Here is a 24,687-nt window from a genome sequence, read left to right on the forward strand (position 1 = left end):
AAAAAAAAAAAAAAAAAAAAAAAATAGTAAAATTGAGTCTGGAGTGTAGTTAATGATAACGTACCAATGTTAGTTTCTTAGTTTTGAAAAATATAAAGTGGCAATGCAAGACGATAATAGAGGACAATGGGTGAGGGCTAGGCAGGAATTGTCTTTTGATTTCTCTAAGTGTGAAATTATTCCAAAACAAGAAAGTTTATTTTAAAAAAACCTAACCAAAGAGTCCTTATTTTTTAGAGACACCTACTAGTAGGTTCAATGAAATGATGGGATGTTTGGGCTTTGCTTCAGAATAATTCATTGGTTGGGTTGTGGGGATGGGTGTATAGATGAAACAAGGCTGGCTTTAAGTTGGCAACTGTTGAAGCTGGATGATGGGTGCATAGCGGTTCACTGACAACTGTCTCCAGATTAGTATGTTTGTAAACTTCCATAATAAAGTTGACAACAAATAAACAAACAAACATGAACTCTGGAGCCAGACTTTCTGGGAAGTTACTTAATCTGTTTGTGTGCTGCAGTTTTCTTACCCATAAATTGGAGATCATTGCACCTGCCTCACAGTGTTTTTGTGAAAATTTAGTAAGTCAATACACAAAAAGACTGGAATGATGCTTGGCACCTGTCACCATCTTACAGGGAGAAAGATGGTCACAGATCACCAATACCCATCACCCTTTCTTCACACTCTGACCCTCCACACCCTCCACCCTCTTTCTCCCCCTGTCCTCTTGCACAGGGAGACCCTTGAGGGAATAAAGAGGAGTTCTAGAGTGACTCCAGGGAATAAGGAAAGACCTTGGTGCCAAATCCTGCAGAAAGCGGTGAGATTAGTTGTCCCTGGCATGGGTGCTGGGAATGAATCCTGGATTATCAACTACCTTGAAGCAGGCTTCTGTCAGGCCAGCACAAGGTACTATAAGCATATATTACACAATTATTACATGCCAGAGCAGGACACAGAGATGTGGGCTGAGCCCTAAAGGAGCTCATCAACCCAGTACATACATGGCCAATCTTTGTGTCTTTAGACTCACCTCCTTAGAGACACCCCAACTGTGGAATGTTTCAGTACGGATTAATCTTACACTGTCAAACATGCCCCCACTTGGTTGCAATTTTATAAGATCCCTAAGGGACAATTTGGAGAAAAGTTGGTTCACCTTTCCAATCACAACCTTACAAGTCAATTTAATTCAAGTCCACAAAGCCCTACTGAATTGTCTCCAGAATATTCATGTATACAACAAATCTTCATTAAGTACCTCTTAACTACCAGGCACTGTGATGAGCCTTGGAGAGTCAACAGGGAGTGAAGGCAGGCACAGCCTCCACTTCCACGAAGTCCATAGGTGAAAGGGAAACACAGATGGCAAAGAAATACTCATCACAAATCAATGTATACACTGAGATAGGTGTTTGCAGTAAGGAAACAGTCAAAAATTCAATCTGGGAGTGGCAGGAGGCTTCTCCAAGAAAGTGATGCTTCATGGATACACCAGGGATGAGGAAGAGTGGGAACAAGAGTTGCAGGAAGAGGAAGAGGTGATGTTCCAAGCAGATGGCCCAGTGGTGGGAGGGAACATGGTGGGTTCAGAGGCTGAAAAGCAGCCAGTGTGATGTGAAGGAGGGTGAGAGGTGTGGGTGGTTGGGTGGTGGGATTCAAGGAAGTAGTCATCAGTGGGGTGGGCCATGTATACTTTGGGGGCCCCTTCAGAAGTTAGGTCTTTATCTCAGAAGCAGGGGAAGCCATTGGAGGGTATTTAAATGTGCAAGGGTGTGGGGAGTCCCTTGATCAGATCTGTATTGTTGGGAATCTGCCTTGCAGAAGGAGGAAGGACTGGAAGAGGGACAGAGTGGAAGCAGGGAGACCTGTTGCGAGGCTACTGCAGTGACCCAGGAAATAGATGATGGGGGCTTGGTTTAGGATTCTGGCAGTAGAGATGGGTGGACTTGAGAGCTGTGTAAGAGGTAAGATCACTGGGCCTCTGGTTGCACTTAAAGGGTGAGGGAGAAGAAGGAAAGAACACAGGCAGCTCCCAGGCTTCTGGCTGCACTGATTGGGTGGCAAGTTGGGCTGCTTGCAGAGCCAGGGAGCCATGCGGGAGGAGCAGGTGTGGACAAGAGAGAAGATCCTTAACATGGATGAATCAGATGCAACGTGCTTTAATGCAGGTCACTATGCTGGGGAGGGGAGCTTCAAAAGTGGATACAACAAACACTAAATTTTACTGCCTGCAAGAGCCGTGCCAGAAAGAAGTACCGTCATGGCTGCAGGAACAGGGTAGCCTCAAATGTTTATCTATTGCTCTAGAGCAGTGCTCACAGTAAAGGGCTCAGTCACATAAGCTACTAAGACATATTTGATAAACGTCCGTTGGGTAACTGAATGTCCCAAGTGCCACATACAGATAACAGACACCAAGAAAAAAAAAAAAAACCCACAAATCTTTTACTCGGCACATTACTATATGCCTAACTTGTCTCTATCAGGGTAAGACAGAGGCAAAGAAGGCCAAGTTCAGCCCCTTCTCGCAAAAGGCCTACAGGGGATTTGAGGAAACCAAGTCATCACACAGCAAACATTTAGAAGACCACAGGGCACTGTATGGAGAGCTATGAGGATCCGACTCAGGTGGCCAAAGAGGTGTGCAAGAGGGAGTCTGCAATCTCATGGGACCAGAGGGAAAAAGGGACCAGAGACGTAGGGAGCAAGTGTTTGCCTGAGAGGCAGGCCCGACTGAGCCTGTAAGGATGAGCACAATGGGGGTGGGAGCGGGGATAGGCAATGTAATAAGGTCACTCAAGTCCAAGCAGGGACACCCCGACAATCTCACCCTAGATGGCCTTCTACACTGGAAGGAAGATGCCAGTCTCACCTCGGATACCTACATGCTGAGATGGCCTACTTTTAAAAGGAATTAAAGTCCTGTTAAGAAACACTGGGGACATTTTTTTCAGACGGCTCAGGAGCCAAGTTCCCTAATTATCAGCAAAGCTCCGGGTCCCCCTTTGCTGGAACCAATCCCCCTTCCACCACCACAATTAAAAAAATTAAAAAAAAAAAAAAAAAAAAAAAAAAAAACAAGCCACCGCACCGACCTTTGTACAATTTCCTTTCTTCCTGCAAAGTTCTTTTCTGGTCGCCTCGGCAGCCGCCCACCCCCGGCAAGCCCCGGTTTACTTCATCGGTCTCTCTGCCCGTTTCCTAATAAATTCCGTCTCCTCGGTGCAGGAGGCACGAGAGCCGGAGGGTCTGCGGCGCGGGAGCGGCCCCTCCCTGGCTCCGGTCTCCGGGCCCAGCAAGGCGCCCGGGCTCCGCGTTCCACCCCCGCCTCCGCAGTCCAGGGCCGAGTTGGCGACGCCCCAGCGGGGGTCCCGGAGGGAAAGGACCCCTGTCGCCGTGCCCCGAAGAGCCCGAGCGGGTGTGCCCAGAGCCAGTGCCCGGCGACGCAGGGGCCCAGGCGCGGGAGACGCTCCGCAAAGGAAGCAGTGAGGGAGAGGCTGGGGGGGTTCCCGGGCGACAGCCCCTCGGAGGGACGACGGCCCCAGGGGATGACACAGCGTTTCCCTCGCACGCCCTCGCTACATCCCCGCAGGGCATCGGCCGGCTTGCTGCGCCAGCGAATCCTCAACCCAAGAAGGGGAGCAGGGACAGGGGACGCCGGACCGCCGCTCGCCTCGGCACTCGCCCCCGCAAACTGCCGCGCGCGCCGGGCCCGGCTTGAGGGCCAGGGCTGGGGAGTGACCGCTGGGCGCGACGCTGCCCGGCGTTCCGCCAGCAGCTCGAAAGGAACGTCAGTCCCCACCGGGGGAAAAAGTTAGAAGGCATCCCGGCCACGCCAACTTCCCATCCAGGGCCGGACTAGAACTTTGCGCCCGGGGCGGGCGGCTGCACAACCCGAAGCGACCCTGAGCAGCCGCTGGAAGCTGGGCGCTCGGGACCCTGACCGCAGCCAGCGGTGGCCAATCACAGGGCGCCGCGGGCGGGAAAGGCGAGAGGGCGCGGACAGCCGGGGAGTGACGGCGCCAAGGACCAATGGGAAGCCACGGTGAGAGTCCGTGCCCGCCCCGCTGACGAATGGGAAAAGGGTGGCTGTGGCCGAAGTCCCCCCCAGGGCTAGCTGCAGGCTCCGCTGGCCGCCGGTGGGAGAGCCTCGGGCGGAAGGGGACTTTGGAGGGGAGTTTCCTGGTCGTCTCTCTGCCACCCGCCGGCCCGCAGACCACAGCCCGGTCCTCACCTGCTGGAAGCGGGGTTTGCCCAGTTGGAAAGGAGGTGCATCGCTCGAGGCGTTAGCGGCACTAGCCGCCGCCGCCGCCGATGCTGTAGTCGCTGTATCCGCCATGGCCACTGACGCCCGCAATCTCCGGCCCTTTTAAAATGTCCCTCCTCGGCCCCCGCCACAGCTGCCTCTCCCGATTGGCCCTAAGCAACCGCAGCGAGCGGGAGGCGCAAGGGGTTGTGGGGAGTGTAGTTTTTCGCGTCCCGACGCTTGCAACCCTAGACTGCAGAGAGTTGCGGCCGTCCGAGGAAGTCTCGGAGCCCGCTGTCCGCGTTGCAAGGTGCAAGGTCGGCAGCCCAGGAAGGGTGTTCCTGTACGACGACCACGGGCCACCCCTCGCTGCTTACTTGCCCCCAGAAGTTAGAGTGGCTGCCATGGGCGTCGCTCCTGGGGCCAGGCAGCCCAGAAGGGTCCCATTCAAGTGGGCCCGACTTGGGACCAGATGGGCAAAGACTCCAGGCGGAGTAGGGTTAACCTCGGAAGGCTTTCTGCAAGGAGTTGCTCTGCAAGGAATTGCTCTGCAAGGAGTTGCACTGCGGAACCTTCTCGTCGTTTCCTCCGTCGCCACCCTGCCCACTCGTCCTGTGCTCTCCGGTTGTCCTGACACTCAGTTCCTGGAGCATGCTGGGGCCTGCCCGCCCCGCGACCCCTGAACATTCTGTACCCAGAAGACTAAATCTTCGCCTGATGCTGGCTCTCTTTCCGGCTTTTGCCTAAACATTGCATTTCCCAGTCCATCACTCTGCTTCCACAAATCCCACAGAGGCTCCGTGGCACCCAGCACCTCTCTTTTGCACTCACAATTACTTCCTGTTCTGGATAGTCTTTCTTACTGTAAGGTTCACAGGGCAGAGGCTATGACTTTTTGATTCACTTGTTTTCTGAGCCAGACGTAAGAGGGCTCACAGTAAAGACTCAAGTAAGTGTTGGCTGTGAGTTCATCCGTGGGGGATTAAGAGCCCTGACAGCCTTCACCTTGTCTGGCCAACCAAGCAAGATCCCTCCTGGGTCTAATTCCCGGACAGGAGAAGAACTTGGGACTAGGGTGGGTGGGGAGGGCGTTAGGTAAGGGGGTGTGTTACAGATTGTGGAGTAAGCACCAGCATGGATAATGAACACACACAGTTGTAGAATGGATTAGCTGAAGATTCCCAGCTGAATTACCTGGTCAGTGAACCAGACTTGGGGAGTGGAGGAGCTGCGTCTTTTGCCCAAGATGACAGTAAAAATATTTGGTCTTCTAGGGAACCCCACTTTGGGGCTCATTAGTCTCATGGTGGACTGCAGGGTTGGCTCATGTCTGCCAGTGTTTCTGGACACTACACGGGCTGTAGTAGTCAAAGTTCTTCATCCTCTAGTAGTTGAACCACAAGAAATACTTTTCATAAAGCTGGAGGGAGACTTTAGCTAGCCATGAAGAACAATTTGTATCTTGGATTTGTATCTTAGAGATTGTATCTAGCCATGAAGAACTATTTGTATCTTGGATTTGTATCGTATCTTCCCCTACCAGACCATGCAACTTGAGAATAGGAATCTATTTCTTACCCTCTGTATTACCAATAAATGGGCCCATCTTAGGTGCACGATAAATGTGAGTATCCTGGGAGTCAGAAAATACTAAGTTCAGGCTACTGGGCAACACTGTGTTACTGCCCTGATGTCAGGGCAGGGACAGGGCCATCCAAGAATCCCATCACCTTGATTTAAGGTGCCTTCTCCCACAGCAGCCTCCTGTACCTGTTCATTCCAAAACAGGAACACAACAGAGCCACCTGCAGTACATGAATGTTTTATTCTTCATAAAGTGCTTAAAACATGAAGAACAAGCTCTTTATAAAGAGCCTTACAACTAGGAAGACAAACAGCAAAGCAGAACCGTTCCTGCTCCCTGCCCAACCCACCTGCAGCTCTCCTCCAAGGGTGGCTAGGAGAAGAAACATCAACAAGGACCCTGGGCTTCGATTCAAAAACTCCTCTGAAGCCATCCATGCCCTGGGCATTAGGGAGGCCCACAATCAAAGGTCAGGGCCTGGGCTGGGAACTGAATAAAGCCCAGAGGAATCCCCAGTAGGGGGGTGACTCCCTGCTCTCAGAAAAGGTACTTACTTCTCTAATACCCAATGACCCCCAAAAGCATGACTGAAACCCTGGGGACCAGTGGACACTTTTCTCAGCTTTGATGAGTGGAGTTTAAGGTAGGCAACGTTACAGGCGCTTTCCTCCATGTGTAGCGCTCCTCTGCTCCATCCTGGCAGCAGGCAGACATCACCCAGAGGGCATGTGTCTGCCTGAGGCCTTCCAAAAGCAAGCCCACAGGCCCCCTCCTGAAGAAGTGGTGGTCCCAGAGGAGCTCTTGCCTCCTTACTAAGCCATAAGTATCCTCCTTCAGCACCTCGTCACCCCCCATTTTTGCTAATTCAGGGTGCCCCAAGCCGCCAAAGTTCCCTGCAGATGCCTTGGGGAAGCCTACCACGTTTTCTGCGAGCAAACCAGGGGCTGGGCCAAAGGACAGACACTTCATTTCAAAGTGCCACTGCAGCCAAGCCAGGCAAGCCCCTGGGGCAGAAGGGACAGGCTGAGACAGCAGCTTAGTGGATGGATGGGAGGGCAACAAAGGCTTTTTCCTAAGTATAGGTATCTCCCACAGGCATAGTGGGACCTCCCACTTCTAGGCAAGCTGACTGGTCTAGCATGGCTAAGTCCTGAGGCCAAACAGAATGAGAGTGAGCAGGGCAGCCCCAGGCCTGCCTGCCTGCCCGCCTGCCCAGCAGTGTTTATCCTGGGATCCTCCTATTGGGGTTGAGGGAGGGGAAGACAGCAGGAAGTTTGAGGGAGCAGCAACTTGGCCAGATCAAGAGATTAACTCTAGGGGAGGGGAAGAGCCCATAGTAGGGCTGCCCATTCCCATTCCCAGGGCCCTGAGAGAGCCATCCCTATGTACTCAACAGGTGGGAGGGGGACGCCACACAGCGGGAGAGGTCGACATCCAGGGGCTCTTGACCCCGCACACAAAAGGCACATTTTAATTGGTTTCCAAAAGTTCAAACCCTGCAGTAACACAGAGTTTTGGCATCTGGACAGGCAACAAGAATAGACATGGAGGCTTGATCCCCAAAACATAAGCAGCCCCAAGCCCCAGCCTGGAGGGGCCTACACATTGGAGGTGGTCAAGAGCTCGAAAAGCAAAAAGGGTACTCTCCCCGCACCCGCCCCTGCACCCCACACATTCCCATGTGACACTTGTGGAAAGGTCAGAGGAGGCAGGGAGCAGCCTGAAGCACACGCATCATCCACCTCTGTCCACACGGCACTCGCCCCACAAACAGCGCCAGACTGAAACAGACTCAGGACATGGCAGAGACTGACCCAGACCACACAGGCTCCTTGCTCTTAGGAGAATGGGTGTGAGGCTGAAGAACAGGCACCCTGGTTGCCCATAACTCACAGACAAACAGGCAGCGTGGTCGTTATCCCAGTAATACTACAAGCCCCTCCAGGGATTGGAGGGAAGTGAAGGGGATGGGGCTTTGGCTGTGGGAAGAAATGGCTGACCATCCTTGGGGGGTAATAAAGTATGTGCTAGCAACCAGTCTTGTCCCAGATTACCGCATCAAGCTACAGCTCACCCCTGCTCTGTCTTGGGGGAAGAGTTCCAATTCCCTGGGGCCCCCAAAGCTGAGGGGTATGAAAACAGGCAGGTGGGAAAGACCCAGGGCTCCCAAACACAAACAAATTGTGCACAGAACCTGATGCCTCCAAAGGGAATCCAGAGGGCCCCCCTTCCAGCAGCCCCAGTCAAGGCAGGAGGGAGAGGAACAAGGAGTGACAAGGCAAGACGGACGATGCCCCACTGCAGATGAGAGAGTTCAGCAGGAGGGAGGGCGGGCAGCAGCAGGTCCATGCCAACCCTCCTGGGAGTGGGGTGAGGAAGGCTATTTGGGGGGGCCCGGGGGGATCTGCAGCAGCGTGGGTGAGGTCTCCATGATCCGCACCAGTAGCCGGTCAATGTAGCTCTCCAGCTCCTGCACATGCTCGTCCCGCTGGCTCAGCTCCCGCTCCCGCTGCAGGAGCAGGCTGATGAGCTCATCGTGGGTCAGGTGGTAGTACTTGGCTGACTGGTCCAGCACAGCTGAGTCCTGAGGCCGGACCGAAGACAGTGAGCAGGGGAGCCCTAGGCCGGCCTGCCCGCCTGCCTGCCCCCCTGCCCACCAACACCTAAGTTTCACCACCGCAAGGCCCCGGGCTGCCTGTCTCCAATGTCAGAGGCGGCCTAACTGGCTTCAGGACTCTGACATGGGGGACTTGGCCTGCTCCCTGCCCCACCCTCCCCAGGATCAAGCCCTGAGACTCCACCACACATTCTGTCAGATGACCCCCACACCCTGCTGGGCCTTACCTTCAGCTTCTTGGTGTCCACCATCTGGCCAGCCTGAGGGGCCTGGGTCACAGGCTGAATGCTCCCAGATGTTACTGTTTTGAGCTTCTCCAGCCCACTGCTCAGGGCTATGCTCAGACTGGAGCGGGACTGCTTCCTATCGGGGCTGCCCTCCACAGGGGTGGCACTGAGGGGCTTCACGGGGTGGGGACTGCAAAGACATACAAGGGATGGGTTACACAAAGAGAAGGGTGGCACAGGTCAAAGGTGGGGCTGCTTTCCCTGTGGAGCCTCCAGGTCTGCTGGACAGAAAGCCCAGCACTGGGTGGTAGCTGCCCCTACAGAGTCAAGGTCTCAGGGCAGCTGTGTCCAGTACTCCTGAGCAACTCCCTGGGCTGGCCTCAATCCCCACCCACCACCTGCTCCCTCCCGTTTCACTCCCTCATTCACCCGGTGACCTGGCCCTTTCACAGGGACAGCAAAGGCCATACTAGAGACTCCTGTGCACCTGCACCCAGCCTCTGTCAGGGACACCCTCCTCCAGCCATCTTCCCTCTTTTCTCTTCTATACTGTAACCTTTCTCTAGTGCGGTGACCAACCCTCCCAAGTTCCCAGTTTTCCCAGGACTGTGAGGATTCCCAGGACATGAGACTTTGAGTGCTAAAACCTGGGCAAACTGGGACACTTGGTCCCCTAGGTTTCTCTAGGGGTTGCTTCCCATCAGCATTTACAGAGCCCTGCAAAACCCTCCCTTGACCTTGTATTTGCTCTAGCTATCATTCCTAGTCACCTCCCCCTTTCTTCTCACCCAAGCCTCTCCACAGCAGCATGGAGACTACATTTGCGTAATTTCTTACCTTTCATTGACTCCTTAACCCATTAGAACAGGATGTCGGTCTCTACTGGCCCACCACAGGTGGACTTGTTGAGGTCACCAAGCCCTGCTGGTTCTCACCTCACTGACTTCTGTGGAGCCGACACTTGAAGCACTCCTTCCTTTGGGCTGCTCGCCTCCCTTTCCCTTCAAGACCTCCATCTTGTCTTCCAACCCCACAGCCCCTTCTCAGTCTTAATAACTGCTAGTCTGCCTGCCCTTGGGTTCTCTCCTCTCCTCCTCCCTGGGTCCTATCACCCTCCTAATCTCCATCTCTAACCCAGATCTCACTCCCTGGACTGCAGACCTGCAGAGTCAGGTGCAGGCTGGCTTGCTCCCTGGGGTCCTACTCCCCGCCACACTCCCTCTGTGCTGCCCTAGCAGTGAGGAGAACCTCTGGCCCCTCTCTGGCTCAGGTCAGAAAGTCAGAAGCCTAGGAGTTCCTCTGGCTCATCCTCTTCAGCCCCAGCCTTAACAATCAAGCACTGCCACCTTCCTACCTTCTTAAGCGACCCTGCTCCTCTCCAAGCCAATGCTTAAACTTTCCTTCTAGCCACAGCCACTAAATCAGCTTCTCCATCTCAGTCTTGCCCAACTCCAACCACTCTGCTGCAAGATAATGATCTCAGCATTTCCAAAGCCTGAGAATCCTTTAATGGCTTCTATCAAGGTAAGAAAATACAATCTCTCACACAATTTGGTCCCTGTCCTTTCTTCATGGTCCACTACTCTCCCAGCCACATTCTTACCAAGCTCCTACAAAAGCTATTCTTCTGTCTGGAACAACACTGCCCCTTCCTCCCACTGGCTTACTAATTCCTACTCATATTTCACAGTTGTGCAAGGCCACCTCCTCCAGGAAGCCTTCCTGATTCCTCCAGGCTAAGATGACCCTTCTCTGGGATCCTCCAGCACCCTGTGACAGTTACATAAACTGTAACATAAACTGCATCAGGCCCCCAGATCAACTATCCTACCCAGGGGACGTCTTACGAATCGATGCTTACTTCATAGAGGATTTAGACCATTCAGGAATAGAATGCAAAATGGCTTAGTCCAAGGCCCTGAACTCCACTGAAGGAAGGGTCACCCAGACCCAAAGACTCTCAGGCTAGATCCATGCATTCATTCTCACAAATCGGGAAGAGCCGCAGAGCACCCAGGCTCTGGGCAGACAGCAGAGAGAAAGAATGCATCTCAGTCCCTTTCCTGCCACCTAGGAGCCTGCGCTAGGGATGGGGTATAAAAGCAGCTCTAATGCCACCTACGGGCTGTGCCAAGGAAGGGGAGGATGACCAGTGTAGTGTAAAAGTGCCTTGAATGAGGGGCCAGGAGGCCTTGGCTTGTTTGCCCGCTTACATCAGAGGGATCCGGGATCCTAAACCCTGCGGCTCTCATGGGCTCCATTTCTTCCTTTAAGGAAGAAAACAGCTCTATTTGGCCCGTCCACTTCATAACAGAAGGAACAAGCCCAGTACAGACATGAAGCCAACTCTGGGAAGAACAAAACTTACAAAAAGTGGCAAATATGATTAGAGGTCATGCTGGCAGACAGCAAGGCCAGCCGAGGACACTGCAACCACCAGCTCCCCCATGTCCTCTCCCTCACCTCAAGGGAGCAGTCACCACCACCACCAGGGAGGGACACTGGGGACAGCCTGGACTCCCTCCTACCCACTTCTCATAGGTAGTTCTGGCCCCTTGGGGTTTCTTCCCTTCTTGGGTCCACTTTATCTTCCCCCAGTGGACTAGACATTCCTTGGGAATAGAGTGGGGACAGTGTCTTTCATCTGTTCAGTGTCTGACACATAGTAGGTGCTCAGTGAATGTGGATGACCAAACACGACTGCCTGGTGGGGAGGCCAGTGCTGGAGCCTGTTCTGCTCTCCAAGCCCCACGCCCTGCCCTGCTCTCCCCTCCTTCACTTGGTCCTCCTAGGACGCTATCGTCCCAGAGGGACTTGCTGCCTTCTAAGTCATACCCCATCACCTCCCAGTGCCCTGAGTCTCCAGGCCTCTGCTCACATCACCCCTGACCAGCCAGCTGGTGAGGTCACAGCTTCATAATTCTTCCAAACCTCCCAATGCCACAGTGAGCACAGTCACATTAGGCATCTGCTGTCCACTCAGCGGTCCTAAATGCATCAGAACCACCCCCTGAAAGGCACCAAACGCAAACCAATGAAGCTACTGCTGAGGGTGGGGAACCTTTCTTCTGAGAGTTACATATGTGTGAAGTGTTTGAGTTTTCCTTTTTCTTCTGAAGGTGTCTGCAGCTTTCTCTCTGACCTAAGTGCTGGTCCCTCCTCTGGCTCTCTGCCTTCCCCAGCCTGCACCCTCACTCTAGCAGAACAGAAAACTGCTTAAGGCTCCACTGTCAGCCTGCTCTGCCACGGTCTGCCCCAAGACCTGCCCCCTGCTTGACAAGTTCCACCGCCCCCCCACCCACAGCTCCCCTGTGGCCGAGTGCACACACTCCGGAAAGGCCTACAGCACAGCTCTCCTTCCCTGCCAGCCCACGTCGGCTCTCTCCACTTCATTCCTTATGCCCTGCACTCATGAGTGCTGTTCTCCTAACCCCTGGCTTGTGGGGGTCTGCCTTGATTATCCCAAGTCCCAAGAAGGCAGCTTCAGAGGTGGTACCATAGAAAGCTCCTGTCTTCAAAGCCTGTACCGTCTTGCCCCTGGAGTAAAAGAGACCCTCACCTGCCCCACAAAGGATGAGGCTGGAGTGTGAACCCCTTAGTCCCTTGGCTGTTCTGCCCCCTGTCCACCCCCTTCCTCCTGGACAGTGTTCTGGGGGTGGATGCTCACCTGGCACTGGGCTGTGGCTCCTCAGCTGGTCGTGTCTCCAAGGGCAGAAGCACAAGCGGGGAGGCTGGGGTGGCTGCAGCGAGGTCCTCCCTAAGTAGGGCAGGGGAGCCCCCAGGTGGGGAGGGCTCAAGGGGGCCAGGGAGTAAGGCTGGCTCCCCTGGTGATGCGGAGGAGGTGGTCAGGGGCCGGGCTCCAGACAGGGGAGAGCATGGAGGGCTGGGCCCCCCATGGTGGTGGCTGGCCCAAGGCGGGAGAGGGGGCGGTGGAAAGTCAGGCTCTGGGGGAGTGGGCAGCTCTTCTGGACCAGAATGAATAGAAGATTCCCTCGACCCTGGTGGGGATGCAGATGAGAGGCTGGGAGGATCTCGGCTCCCCTGAAACAAGAAGGGGTTCAAAGCATCTTCCTTGGAGACCCACACATCAGCCTGCTGGGAGGTGACTGACAGGGACCCAAGCCCCTCTCCTACTGGATCCTGGCCCTGGGCCTCAGGAGCCTCAGGGCCTTCTCCAACCTCTGGAGCCCCCCAGATGTGCTGACTTTGAAGAGCCAAGCTCTTTGAGTGACAGGGTATGGGGGCAGGACCCTCAGGGCAGCTGGTGGGTGCAGAGAGGCAGGGCCCAGACACAGGGGGGCTGGCGTTCTCCACTAGCTCTTCCAGGCCAGGTTGGCCCAGCAGGGTTGCAGAGGAACAGCTGTCAGACTCCTCCGACTCATGCTTCTCTCCCTCCTCCTTGGTCTCCGGGGGACCGACAACCAGTGCACTTAGGAAGGCATCTTCTCCCTCTGTCTCTGGACCCCTGTTACTCAGCCCCACTGTGGCCTTCTCCTCCTCCTCCTCCTCCTGAGATCTTGAGGGTGTGAAGAGGCGCGGTGGCTTGGGAGGTGGGGTGCTGGGCTGCAGCCCCTCGTCAGACACCCACTCAGGTTTAGGCTCGGGCTCCAGTGGGGGAAGCCCCTCGCTCCCCTTGGGGCTCACAGTTTCTGGCGATTCAGGCTGCACCTGGGGAGGAGGCTCATCAGACTCTCCCCGCAAGACTAGTGAGGCCGTCTCAGCTGCAGGAGAAATGGTGACCACATCCCAAGGCCAGGCATCGTCAGCTGTCTCGACGTCAGGGCAAAGCTGGTTTTCGCCTCGGGAGGACTCATCGTCCTGGCCCTCAGCAGCGCTGTCTGGGCCCGGCAGCCTCTCCCACACACTGATCACTTCTGGGGAGCTAAATAGAGATGTCCCACTGTCTGCCGAACTCTGCCCTGCTTCCCCTTCTGGGGCTGGCAGTTCCCTGTCTGGTTCTGAGGCTGAGGCTCTCAGCTGCAGCTGGGCTGACGAGGAGGGCAGGCCGGCCCCTACCAACCCGAGGGGCCCCGGGTCAGCCGCACTCATGCTCTCGTGGTCCGGTCCCAAGTCCAGAGGAACCCTTGGCTCCAGCCACACGCTGCTCCCACCTCTTCCTCCTCCTCCTCCCCCAGGGTCTCCCTGGGGCTCAGCTGCCTTCACAGTCATGGCCCCGGGGCCTGGGTCTTGCAGCCCTGCGGCCTCCAGCCCCACTCCTGCAGGGGCCAGGATCTCGCTCCTGGCCTCTGGACGCAGCCTGCTGGCAGCAAAGACGTTGAAGGTGTTGTCCCACTCAGGCAGGGTTTTCCCAGGGGAGGCCAGGGGGGTGGGACTGGCCCTCGAGGCACTGGGGAGAGAGGGAGCAGGTGAAGGAGAGTTTAGTGCTATGTCGGCTATGAGCTCCTCGAAGAAGGGGTTGCTCTGCAAAGAGGTGAGGAACGGGTTGGTAAGACCCAATAATCCAGGTGGGGTGGCTTCAGGGGTGGCGGTGGTGGTGGCGGTGGCGGCGGCGGCAGTGGCAGCAGCGGGGGAGGCGGCTGCAAAAAGGTTAGTGCTTAGCATGGGAGCAGCAGTGGGAGCAGGAGTGGGAGGGGCCGGAGCCCAGGGGGAGCAGGGGAGGTGGTGAGGAAGAGCAGCTGGGTCAGATTCTACCTGAGGAGACACGTCCAGGCTGTGGAGGGAGACAAAATCGTGAGCCTCCTGGTTAATGCCAAGACTGGAAAGGTCCCTGAGTCCCACGCCCCACCCCCTGCTTCGGGACCAGGGGCCACAACACACACATAGGCTGGATTTACCTACTTGGGCCCGGGTACAGAGGGAAGACCCCAACATGTAACATTATCAAGTGCCTCCCAAGGAGAAAGATGCTGAGCAGAGCTACTTTAATCCTCACTCCAACCCTGGAGAGAAATCATCTCATCTGACAGGTAGGATCCAAACCTAACCAAGTGTTCTTTCCTCTATCCCATGCTGAAGCTTCTAAGGTTCTACTCAACAAGGAATTCACGTCTGGGAAAACTAATCTGAAAGCACCTTACATCCCGTTTTTTGTTTTTTTGTTTTTGAGACAGAGTCTCTGCCTCCTGGGCTCAAGCCATTCTCGTGCCTCAGCGTGTGCCACCACGCCTGAATAATTTTTGTATTTTTAGGAGAGATGAGGTTTCACCATGTTGGCCAGGCTGGTCTCTAACTCCTGGCCTTGTGATCTGCCCACCTGGCCTCCCAACGTGCTGCGATTACAAACATGAGCCACCATGCCTGGCCCCTTTTAGGACTAAAAGCAAAGAAAACACCAGCTGGCATGGGGGGATAAAGAGATCAGAGAAAGGCCAGGCCTAGGTATCTGGCTGGACAAAGCCAGAACTTATAGGACCTAGCAGGGCACCTGGATTCTGACACTTGAAACAGCCTGGGTTCTATTGATCCCTTGCAGAAGCAGAAGTAATGACGGGCTGTCACCTGGTGTGACAAGGTGTCTTGTTTCTTTGAGGGGTAGCCTAACTGGCTAAGGAAGATAAGCCACCTGTGGAGAACATCAACCAACAGGTTCCCTGATGGTCCAGCCTTTGTCTCCCAAGGCTGGCAGTGTGGCAGCAGCAGCAACTCTGGATGTCACCAGGGGCTTCTCAGGGACTCTGGGGATGGGGGACAGGCAAGGTGCTCTTAGGACACTGGAGAACAGGTGCTGGCCTTCATTTGTCCAGGGCAGGGTCCTTTCTGGGAGGAACGACCCCTGCACTGGTGCTTATCCACAGAGTGCAGCTGACTCCAGAGATGCGGGCAGGGGCGTGCTCTCAAACTAGAGTTTGTCACTTCCCCAGGACACAGACAGAAGGCCAGAAAAAATGGCTGCCTTGCCACTGAGCCACCGTCAGAGGCAGACCTTGGTGGCCTTACCCTCTGCTTTCTGAGCAGTCTCCCTCCTCATGGCCGGTCTCCCAGCCCTGGCTCTAAGCTTCCAGGACCCCTGTTTCTTGGCCCCTGCCTGTCCAGGTGGAAATATCCTGGGGAAACCCCTACATATCCAACTTTTCAAGCCAACCAGCTTCTTCCACAGGAAATGTGGGCAGTGAGTCCTGAAGGGGCAGAAGCCAGGCTTTGCCAGCCAGCCCATAAGAAGTATGGCTTGGGGTAGGAAGGGCACCTGTGGAAAGAGTATGAGCTGTCTGGAGTTTGCCTGGATTCTCCCGGGAACCCAGGACTCAAAGAGGGCAGACCCACACAGAGGTGGGCTGAGGCAGGTCAGCTCGGCAGCTACACCGGGGCGGAACACAGGAAGGAGCCCAACCAAACAGAGGCACAGGTGGCTCCAAAGATGGTTCTGAGAGCAGGGAGGTCAGCCTCACAGGTAGAACACGGCCAGGTCCCAAACCCATGGATTTCTCATTAAGAATCAGCTTCCAGAGAGTCTCCTGACCCTATTTTTCCCCTTACAATAACTCCCCATCCAAGGGTAAATTCTCAGTCTCATCCCTTCCACCTAAAGATGGAGGGAGAGGGAGGTAAAAATCTCTACCTGTTCCCACCCTACCTGTGCTTCCCACTACTACCCTGCTTCTATGGTCATGGCGAAGATACCAAAAGAGGAAGAATCGTGGGCCCAGAGCCTCAACCCTAGCGGATGCCATTTCTTCATTCCAGACAAGCCCCAGGCCAAGACACACATGCCTGCCTTGGGGACCAAAGGGAGTGAGAAGCAACATACACCACCACCAGGTCAAGAGCCTGACCTCAGCCCACTTGCCATTAGAGCATCCATACCACACCCAGCCCAACCCTGCCTACAGGACCCGGGCCCCCAGGAACAGGGCTAGAGCACTCTGAGCTACTTCTCTCCCAGCCCCCTTTATGACAATAGGCCACAGTGGTCTGAAGGAAGAGAGTCCCATCAACATTAAAAGCACCACGCTTAGCTCTGCCCCCTCAGCCCTAACCTGGCCTGCACTCACCCTTGCAGTCTTTCAGCAACCTGGCTGGCAGTCAGAACTGCAGGGACAAGAACGGCAGGGGAGTAGACTGGGAGCCCCAGGTTAGGCTCGGCAACCTCCCTCTCCCTGCCAGCTCCCCAGAGGTACACACAAACCTGTTGGTATGGAATTAGCAAAGGGCTCTCCCTGGAGGAAGGGACTCCAAGCACCGGGCCTGGCAGGCTTTACAGAGCCAGCAGTACTTCTGAGGGCATCCTGTCCGTCCTCCTATCTGGTAACACATCCCTCCTTCATGCCTTCCTCTCCCTTGCTCCACACCACATGCACATTCTGAAGGTTCTCACTTCAAAACATCTCCCTCCCACTCCACCTGGCCCAGGTCAGGGACATATTCCCACGTGTGCTTGTCTTTGCTGGTCGTGCACTGAAAACAGATAAACACCTCTGCATCCTAGAACCCACTGTGCCAGCCTGGCACAGTCTCCCCACCCCCAAGCGGTGGGGACAGCAACATATACTGACTTGTCTTCTCTTTTAGGATCAGATGCTGGGAAGGAAGTCAGAAGTCCAGATGGCTCTGCCCCTTCAACCTGAGGGAATAAAACTTTACTGCCTGCAGGAAGCCCTGAACAATTGGTTGAACCTGCCACTCAACACAGGAACCACCTGTTCACCCCGACAGCCCCTCTTCTTAAACACTACACCACAGGGCTACCTCTGTAGCTGAAGGCCAGGTGTCACTAGCAGACAGCTCTTCCTTAGGCTGAAAAGAGCTTGTGTCCTTGTCATTTCCACACACTGGTCCCAGAGATGGCAAGTGGATCTGCACAGGTTCTCTACCAGGCAATCCCCCAAAGGCCGAAGCCAGCCTTGGAGGCACGCTCACCTCCAGCAACACTGCCCTTCAGCCTTCCCTCCTGAGGCACGACCTCCTGACCCTCCTGAGATAGGCCCAATGTCCAGGAAACATGTCCAAGAGAGGGGCACATCCTCTCACATCACCTGGGCACAATGAGGTGACAGAGGGGCCTTGTAAGCTGTAAGTAGGGAGAGCGTATCATTTATCTTCCAAACCAGAACACTGTTAATACAATAACCATGCCAGGAGAACCGGCACAAGCAGGACATGAGGCTGCTCTAACTCCAAGCCTCTGGGCGCACATTATAGTTACTCATTTACACCACCAAGAATGCAGCCAACCTCCTTTCACTGCCACAGCACATTCCAGGCCCACAGGGACCTTGCTGCCCACCATGCCTGGTGCAAGGAGCCACTGCAGAGATTGCCAGAGGCCACCATCATGATACATTCACCTCTATGTTGTACCACACTTATTCCCAGCCTTAACAGTTTTTGTAATCACCATTTGATCCCCTTCTGTGCACAGAGTCCTATGGTTAGTGTGGAGGGCGGGCATCAAGGGAACACAAGAATGACCTGGGATAGACACAAAGATAATCCACTTTGGCCCTGGTGGGTTTAACATGCGTGGTCTTGCCTGTCCTCAAACACACATGAAGTAGCCCATACTGCAGCTCAGTGTGAACGGCTCATAACAGGGCAGGTGAATGAGGCTAAGTTCTGTGGCCAAGATAAGCTTGGTCTCAACTACCTACTCCCCACTCCAGCACACACTGATAGGGGCCCAGTGTGACCACCATGGACCCCAGCAGACAAAGGCCACGTAAGAGGAACAGCAGAACCCTCTTCTCAGGCCTGCATAGCCTCATTTGTTCCTTCCTCACGGCAGCAGCCTTTCTTTTTTTTTTTTTGAGGCGGAGTCTCGCTCTGTCGCCCGGGCTGGAGTGCAGTGGCCGGATCTCAGCTCACTGCAAGCTCTGCCTCCCGGGTTTATGCCATTCTCCTGCCTCAGCCTCCGGAGTAGCTGGGACTACAGGCGCCCGCCACCTCGCCCGGCTAGTTTTTGTATTTTTAGTAGAGACGGGGTTTCACCGTGTTAGCCAGGATGGTCTCGATCTCCTGACCTCGTGATCCGCCCATCTCGGCCTCCCAAAGTGCTGGGATTACAGGCTTGAGCCACCGCGCCCGGCAGCCTTTCTCTGGATACTACACTGAACATGTTCTCTGGATACTACACTGAACATGTTCAGCCTCGGGCCACTCTGTGGGGAATCAGTGCCACATGGGAGCACTAGAGGGCGCCGCTGTTCTTCCTAGTGAGGAACATCCTGCAATCTGCAATGGCAGCCCCAGGGCAGAGGCCCCCAATCTCTGGACCTGGGGACAGGCTCCCCAGGCCCCAGCTGGAGATCCCGCAGCTACATTCAGTCACTCCAGTTCTGGGTCTAACTCACAGCTTCCTGCCGTGAGGCAGCCCACCTCTCCTCTCCTCAGAAGCCCTAAGCAAGCCCTCTGGGGAAGCGCCAACAGTCCTTTCTTCCAGGCCAGCCTTCCCTTCCCTGCAAGGCACATGAGGCCAGGATGCTGCTGACTGAGCTCAAAGGCCAGGTGTCACATCTGTCCAGGCCAGGCCATCTTACCCAAAGCACAGCCCCTCCCGCCTCATCTGAATGCACGGCCACAGAGCCGGGCCCTGCAGCCGCCACCTGCAAATGGGCCCCATCTGGGGAGGGATGCTGAGTGCCCTCCATCCTGCTAAAGACAAGGCTTGGAATTCAAGTGAGAGCAGGACAGAAACCTCAGCCTCCTTACGGCCATCAGTGACCCAAATCCTCCAGACTCCAAGAGGCCATTAGGAAACATGGGGAAGCAGGAGAAAGAGGATGGAGACTGTAAGTGCCCCAGGCCAGTGACAACCCCACAGACAGACTCACAGCCTGCGGGAGTCCAAGCCCAAAGCCTGGGCACTCACCTACAAATGGCCTCAGCATTCACCCTGCCCCAGAAAAGGCCCAGAGACACCATATGGACAACCACACTGAGCCTGTGGTCTGTGCCCCTTTCAATCCAGGCGCTCAGCTCCTCCCAGCAAATGCCCTGTCCAGATCTCCTGCCACCTCCCTCTACCCTACCACTTCCAAATACCTCTAGCTGGCTATCACAGGGCCACCAGCTCAGCCTGGCATCTGGGAAAGGCCTGCCCCCTTTTCTTTCTTCCCAATCTTCCCCCAGGCCGCAGATGGCTAGCAGCTTGCCTGGGCTCTGATGAGTAGGGACAGGAGCTGCCATACCAAGCAAGGGAGGCAGGGGGTGGCATGCCCCTGAAACTGACCCACCCCCGTCTATAAGGGTCTAACGGGGGTTGTCAGCTGACCATGGCCCAAACCTAGAAAGGCCTGTATCTCTCTCCCCACTCCTCTCAACAGACTCAGAGTGCCAAAGGGAAAGGAAAAGCCAAGACTACAAGATTCCTCTCCCCTCTAGGCAACAGGTTCAGGGTCCTTCCTCTGCCCTATCTTTTGCCCCCTTGCTACTGTGCTCGTCCTCTAAACCTGTCCAAGCAGCCATGGAGTGGGAAGGGCAGGCTTGTTGAGAGAAACAGTGGCTCTCACCACACTGGCCAGGGCTGCCACAGATGCTGCCCATGAGGGCTGGCCCGAGGCCCTTGGGAAGGTGGGACACATACTTCTGTGACCTGTGCCTGGAGCCCCTCTCTGGACCCTGCTATACAATTCTACAGCCTCCCCTGGCTCAGAATTAGGAGGAAGCAAACAGTGGGCATCAGGGGCTCTGCCCAGGGCCTGAACTGGGGGACTCAGTACATTCAAAATGGAGCAGCTGCCACCAGCACTTTCCACGGTGCCATTCCTCAAAACCAAGAGACATCAGAGAGGGCCAGACTCCCCAAGGTCTCCAAGGACAGAGATGGGTTACAGATTTCATGGGAGCTGCCCACAGTCTCTTGCCAGGGGAAGCAACTGGGGGTGAATGGACGGGGGAAGGAGTGGTGGCCTCAGTTATTTGACTCCCGTCTCCTAGAGGGAAGTAATCACAGAGTCAGCTGGGGAGAAGTCCTCTACCTCCTGAGAGGGGAAGGGAAGTCTGAGGGTGCGGTCTCCAGTCCTCATCTCTCAAGGCTTCCTTACCTTGAGGCCAGAGGGCAAGAGGTGGAGGTCAGGAAGCAAAGAATTCACATAAATGGCCTTTCCTGCTTCCCTCCAGCTCAGGGGGTGGGCATGCCAACTCATGCAGCAAGGCCTAGGGCTGAGAAGTCAGACCCTGAATCCATAGGACTCTCAGAGCAGTGTGCCCTCGTAACTCACCTGTGTCCGTAAGCACAGAATGAAGTTTGGCTTAGGGAGACACCCCCACTTAACCATGCAAAGCCAGAGCCCCAGCAGCCTGCCCGGGGTCCACATCTGCTCCTTCCTCCCTGCCCCAGGGTCCAGGCAGCACACACCCCAGCATCCTCCCCAAGGAGCAAAGTTGGTCTTGCCAACGACATACCTGGGTTTCTGAGTAGGGTCCTTGGCTTCTCTCAAGCCAAACCAACTACTCTTGGCCTTTTCCTCTCCACCGGACGAGTGATGTGGAGAGGCCCCCAGGGTGGGACCCCCCTTTTCCCCCAGAGAGCTTCGGCGCCCCAACTCGCTCCGACTTAGGCCTTGGTGGTGGTGGTGGAAGAGGCCCATCCGGGGCTTGCGTTCCTCCTTCCGGGCTCCCTCCTTCTCTGCCACAGCCTCAGAGGAGGCCACTATGGGTGTGGCAACCTGGACCGGCTTGCCCTCTGGTAGCCGGGCCCCCTCCTCCTCTCCAGGATAGCTGGCCCCAGGGGCCAGGACTTTAGCCTGAGCACTCGGCTCCTCCTGTCCAAGTACTGCCTCCGAGCTGCTGTTGCTACGACTGCCTCTGGGCCAGGAGTCATCTGTGGAACGAGGCCCCTCCTCAGAGAACCGGGAAGAGACAGCTTGCAAGGAGCCAGAGGATGGGAGCGAGCCCGAGATGGAGCTGCGGTGCCGCACAGGGCCCTGGGGCTCCTCGTTGTAAATGTGGCTCCCATTGACGCAGAGTGAAGAGCGGGAGGCAGCATCCAGGTGGCCCTGAAGGTCCAGAAGGGCCCGAGGAGGAGCCACTCGCATCTGGCTGGCCTCATCGCTGTAGGTCCTCTTGTGGGTGAACAGCTTGGGGGACTGTGCAGAGTCCCTACCTGTAGGGGAAACACACCGAGTTAGCTCGCAGGAAGAGAGGCCCCATTTCCTGGCCCCAGGCCTTCACCACCACCCAAGGGGAAAGTCGGTGCCCTCTCTCCCCAGGGCGGCGGCCCCATGCTTGCTCACCCCCTTCAGTGGACAGCCAGCTGCTGCGGCTTGGTGAGCGGGTGAGGAGCTCGGCACCAGGCCCCTGGTAGGCCAGGCTCCCGCTGGCTGAGGACAGGGTGCTGTCTGAGCCCAGCGAGGTATTGGACTGGGTCAGGGACGACTTGCGCAGCTTGTTGCGGAGGAAGAAGCCTTTGGCCTTGCCCATCTTGCCCAGACTGCCCAGGTCAGGATCCTCTATGGCGCTGCTTGGGAGGATGGCAGAGGCAGATTCCAGATCATACTTCTTCTTGCCCTTCATCTTGTCCTTGATCTTGCTGAAGGGGGACCTTGGCTTGTCCTTCATGGACAGGTCAAACATACTGGCGCTCAGGTTGTTGCGCGTGAACTGGATGGTGACTTCAATCTCGCCGCGTTCCTTCTCCTTCTTGCCTGGCTTGGAGTGCAGCTTGTACCACCTGTGCGAAGAGGGGAGCAGGCAGAACTCAGTCATGGGCCCAGGGAGCCTGGCTCCCGCCCAGTACCAGACACTGCCCGGACCCCTCCTTGCTCTGAGAGCCACTGACAGCCTCTCCCCAAAGGCTCCTGCTCTGACCCATCGGCCTGGGCTTCCAGGCTTCAGACACAGCTGAGAAACTATCCAAAACGATTCCATGATGGAGAAAACCACATCCTGAGTAGGGAAGCTCCTTGGGTACCACCCGGTAGGTACCATGCCATGCCCCCTCCCACCCCAGGACCTTCTCCTGGTGCTCAGAGACCTCTACTTTGTCCCATCTCCCCTACATCTGAAACTCTGAGGCCCAGAGGGGTGAGGCTGGGCCCGGGAGGGCCCTCCCATCTCCAGGCCCCAGCACAGACAGACCTACCCACATTTCTCCCTGTTGACATCATCTCCTCTGGCCAGTCCCAGCCAAAGCTCTACTCCCAGCCACCCGTGAGCCCAGGAAAGAACAGCTCACCCAGAGGCCCAGGGCCAGAAACACAGGAATGCTAGTGCATACACTCACGTATGTACACACACACACACACACACACACCTCACTCACACACTGACTCACCCCAACCCCTGTCAGGAATACCTCTACAAGATGGAGGAACAGACAAGAATGGCAGAAAGAGACCCAGGAAAGATGAAGAGCACTCACATCTGTTGAGCATCTATGGTGTGTTACAACCAGCATGAGGGTTCTTACCTCACTCCCGCACACACCTCCCAAAAAGCATATGAGGTAAGAGGCACTACCCCATTGTGCAGATCAGGAGGGTGAGGCTCAGTGGTAAAGGAAGCCATCCGTGGAGACTCAGAGCCAGGCGTCCAGCCCTCCAAAGCTTAAGTTCTTCCCGGTGCACACCCACTGTGCCCAGAGAGACACAGACACAGCTCCCAACACACATGGCCACCGCACAGGGTGGCTGGGGCCCACCCTACTGGGGAGAGATGTTCTTATGCAGGGGTTGGCAGTTTCTTAGAGAAATAAGCTAACTCCGACCATACAAGGAGCAATCACACTTCTTGGTACTTAGCCTACTGAGGTAAAAACTTATGTCCACAGAAAAACCTGCACACAAATGTTTACAGCAGCTCTGTTCATGACTGCCAAAACTCAGAAGCTGCCAAGGTGTCCTCCCGTAGGTGAACAGATAAGCAAACTGTGGTACATCCAGACAATGGAATACTACTTAATGATAAAAAGAAATAGGCTATCAAGCTATGAACAGACGTGGATGGATCTTACATACATAAGTGAAAGAAGACAATCTGAAAAGGCTTCATGCTTGCATGACAAAACTATTTGACATTCTGCAAAAGGCAAAACTATGGAGACAGTGAAAAGATCAGTGGTTGCCGGGGGACTGAAGGGAGGACAGAGGGATGAATAGGCAGAGCACAGGACTTTGCAGGAGAGAGAAACTATCCTGCATGCTACCGTAATGGTGGACACATGTTGTTATACACCCACAGAATGCACAATACAACAAGTGAACCCTAATGTAATGTATATAGACTCTGGTTAGCAATGATGTATTGATATTGGCTCTCAAATACAACAAACATGCCACACTAATGCAAGATGTTAACAACAGAAGAAACGGCAGCGGGTGGTGGGTGGAGTAGATGGGAACTCTCTACACTTTCCACACATTTTTCTGTAAACCTAAAACTGCTCTGAAAAATAGAGTCTATTAACTTTAAAAAAAGAGAGCAAAGAACACAAAAAGGAAGAAACTATGAAAGAAATCATACAAGAATGTTTTTCTGAACTGAAGAACATGAATGCTAGAACAGTCCTACAAGTATGCAACGCAATAAACTCAGACAGACACACACCAACAGATACGGCTATGAGGTTTAGAACACCAGCCATGAAAGGATTCCAACAGCACTGGAGTCTTCCTTAGCAACACTGGGCACCATGTGAAGGAATGCCTTCACATTTCTGAGGGAAAAGTCTTCCACTAGCCTGGAATTCCAGACCCCGCCAATCGAGCATGAAGGTGGAATAAAGCCTGGTGGGAGTGGTCAGGCTGGTCACTAAAGGGCTCAAAGTCCCTTGGGGACTGCACAGCACACACACACACACACCCCTACCCAAGCCGCAGTCAGTGGTGCGGGGGCCACCTCCCACCTGAGCTCTGCCCCCCACAGCGCCAGCTCCCTGAGCTTCTGGTGGACACAGAGTGGGATGTGGGGAGCCTTTGTATGAAAAGTCCCTACACATCCAAAGATCCAGAATTAAGTCACTGCAAAAGCTTGGTGGTAGTTGTGGTAGTATTCTGATTATTTTTTAATGTTGAAGTTTTTTTTTTTAAAAGGCTTCCTGGGGCACCTCTGACTCTTCTACATCCCTGTAGAAGAGCCTGTCATAACGAAACCCTGGTGAGCTATGGCCTGTCC

The 24,687-nt window shown here is 55.1% G+C and overlaps 2 protein-coding genes across 19 annotated transcripts in view; both read right to left on the reverse strand.

Moving 5' to 3' along the window:
• The window catches only part of SFXN5 (sideroflexin 5), a 129,385-nt gene extending 124,908 nt beyond the window's left edge, over window positions 1–4,477 (reverse strand). For 13 of the 16 annotated variants that reach the window (XR_002734047.2, XR_002734052.3, XR_002734049.2 and 10 more), the window contains exon 1: window positions 4,242–4,438. Coding sequence is in view for 7 of the 16 variants with exons in the window: in XM_023223924.3 (XP_023079692.1) it covers window positions 4,242–4,346 (105 nt within the window). In the remaining 9 variants the exon portion in view is untranslated. Of the gene's footprint in view, window positions 1–3,102; window positions 3,965–4,241 lie in introns of those variants that run through there. The other 3 variants (XM_023223919.3, XM_023223926.3, XM_023223925.3) reach the window with 3 other exon arrangements.
• Window positions 4,478–6,059: 1,582 nt separating this feature from the next.
• The window catches only part of RAB11FIP5 (RAB11 family interacting protein 5), a 38,822-nt gene continuing 20,194 nt past the window's right edge, over window positions 6,060–24,687 (reverse strand). The window contains exons 2-6 of one of the 3 annotated variants that reach the window (XM_023223917.1): window positions 21,810–22,246; window positions 20,980–21,679; window positions 12,350–14,029; window positions 8,683–8,872; window positions 6,060–8,422 (exon numbers count right to left, since the gene is read on the reverse strand). In XM_023223917.1, the coding sequence (XP_023079685.1) occupies window positions 8,219–8,422; window positions 8,683–8,872; window positions 12,350–14,029; window positions 20,980–21,679; window positions 21,810–22,246 (3,211 nt within the window). In that variant the 3' untranslated portion in view covers window positions 6,060–8,218. Of the gene's footprint in view, window positions 8,423–8,682; window positions 8,873–12,349; window positions 14,354–20,979; window positions 21,680–21,809; window positions 22,247–24,687 lie in introns of all 3 variants that reach the window. The other 2 variants (XM_023223916.1, XM_023223918.1) reach the window with 2 other exon arrangements.

The sequence above is a fragment of the Piliocolobus tephrosceles genome, chromosome 15 (genome assembly GCF_002776525.5).
Source record: "Piliocolobus tephrosceles isolate RC106 chromosome 15, ASM277652v3, whole genome shotgun sequence".
Classification (NCBI taxonomy): Eukaryota; Metazoa; Chordata; class Mammalia; order Primates; family Cercopithecidae; genus Piliocolobus; species Piliocolobus tephrosceles.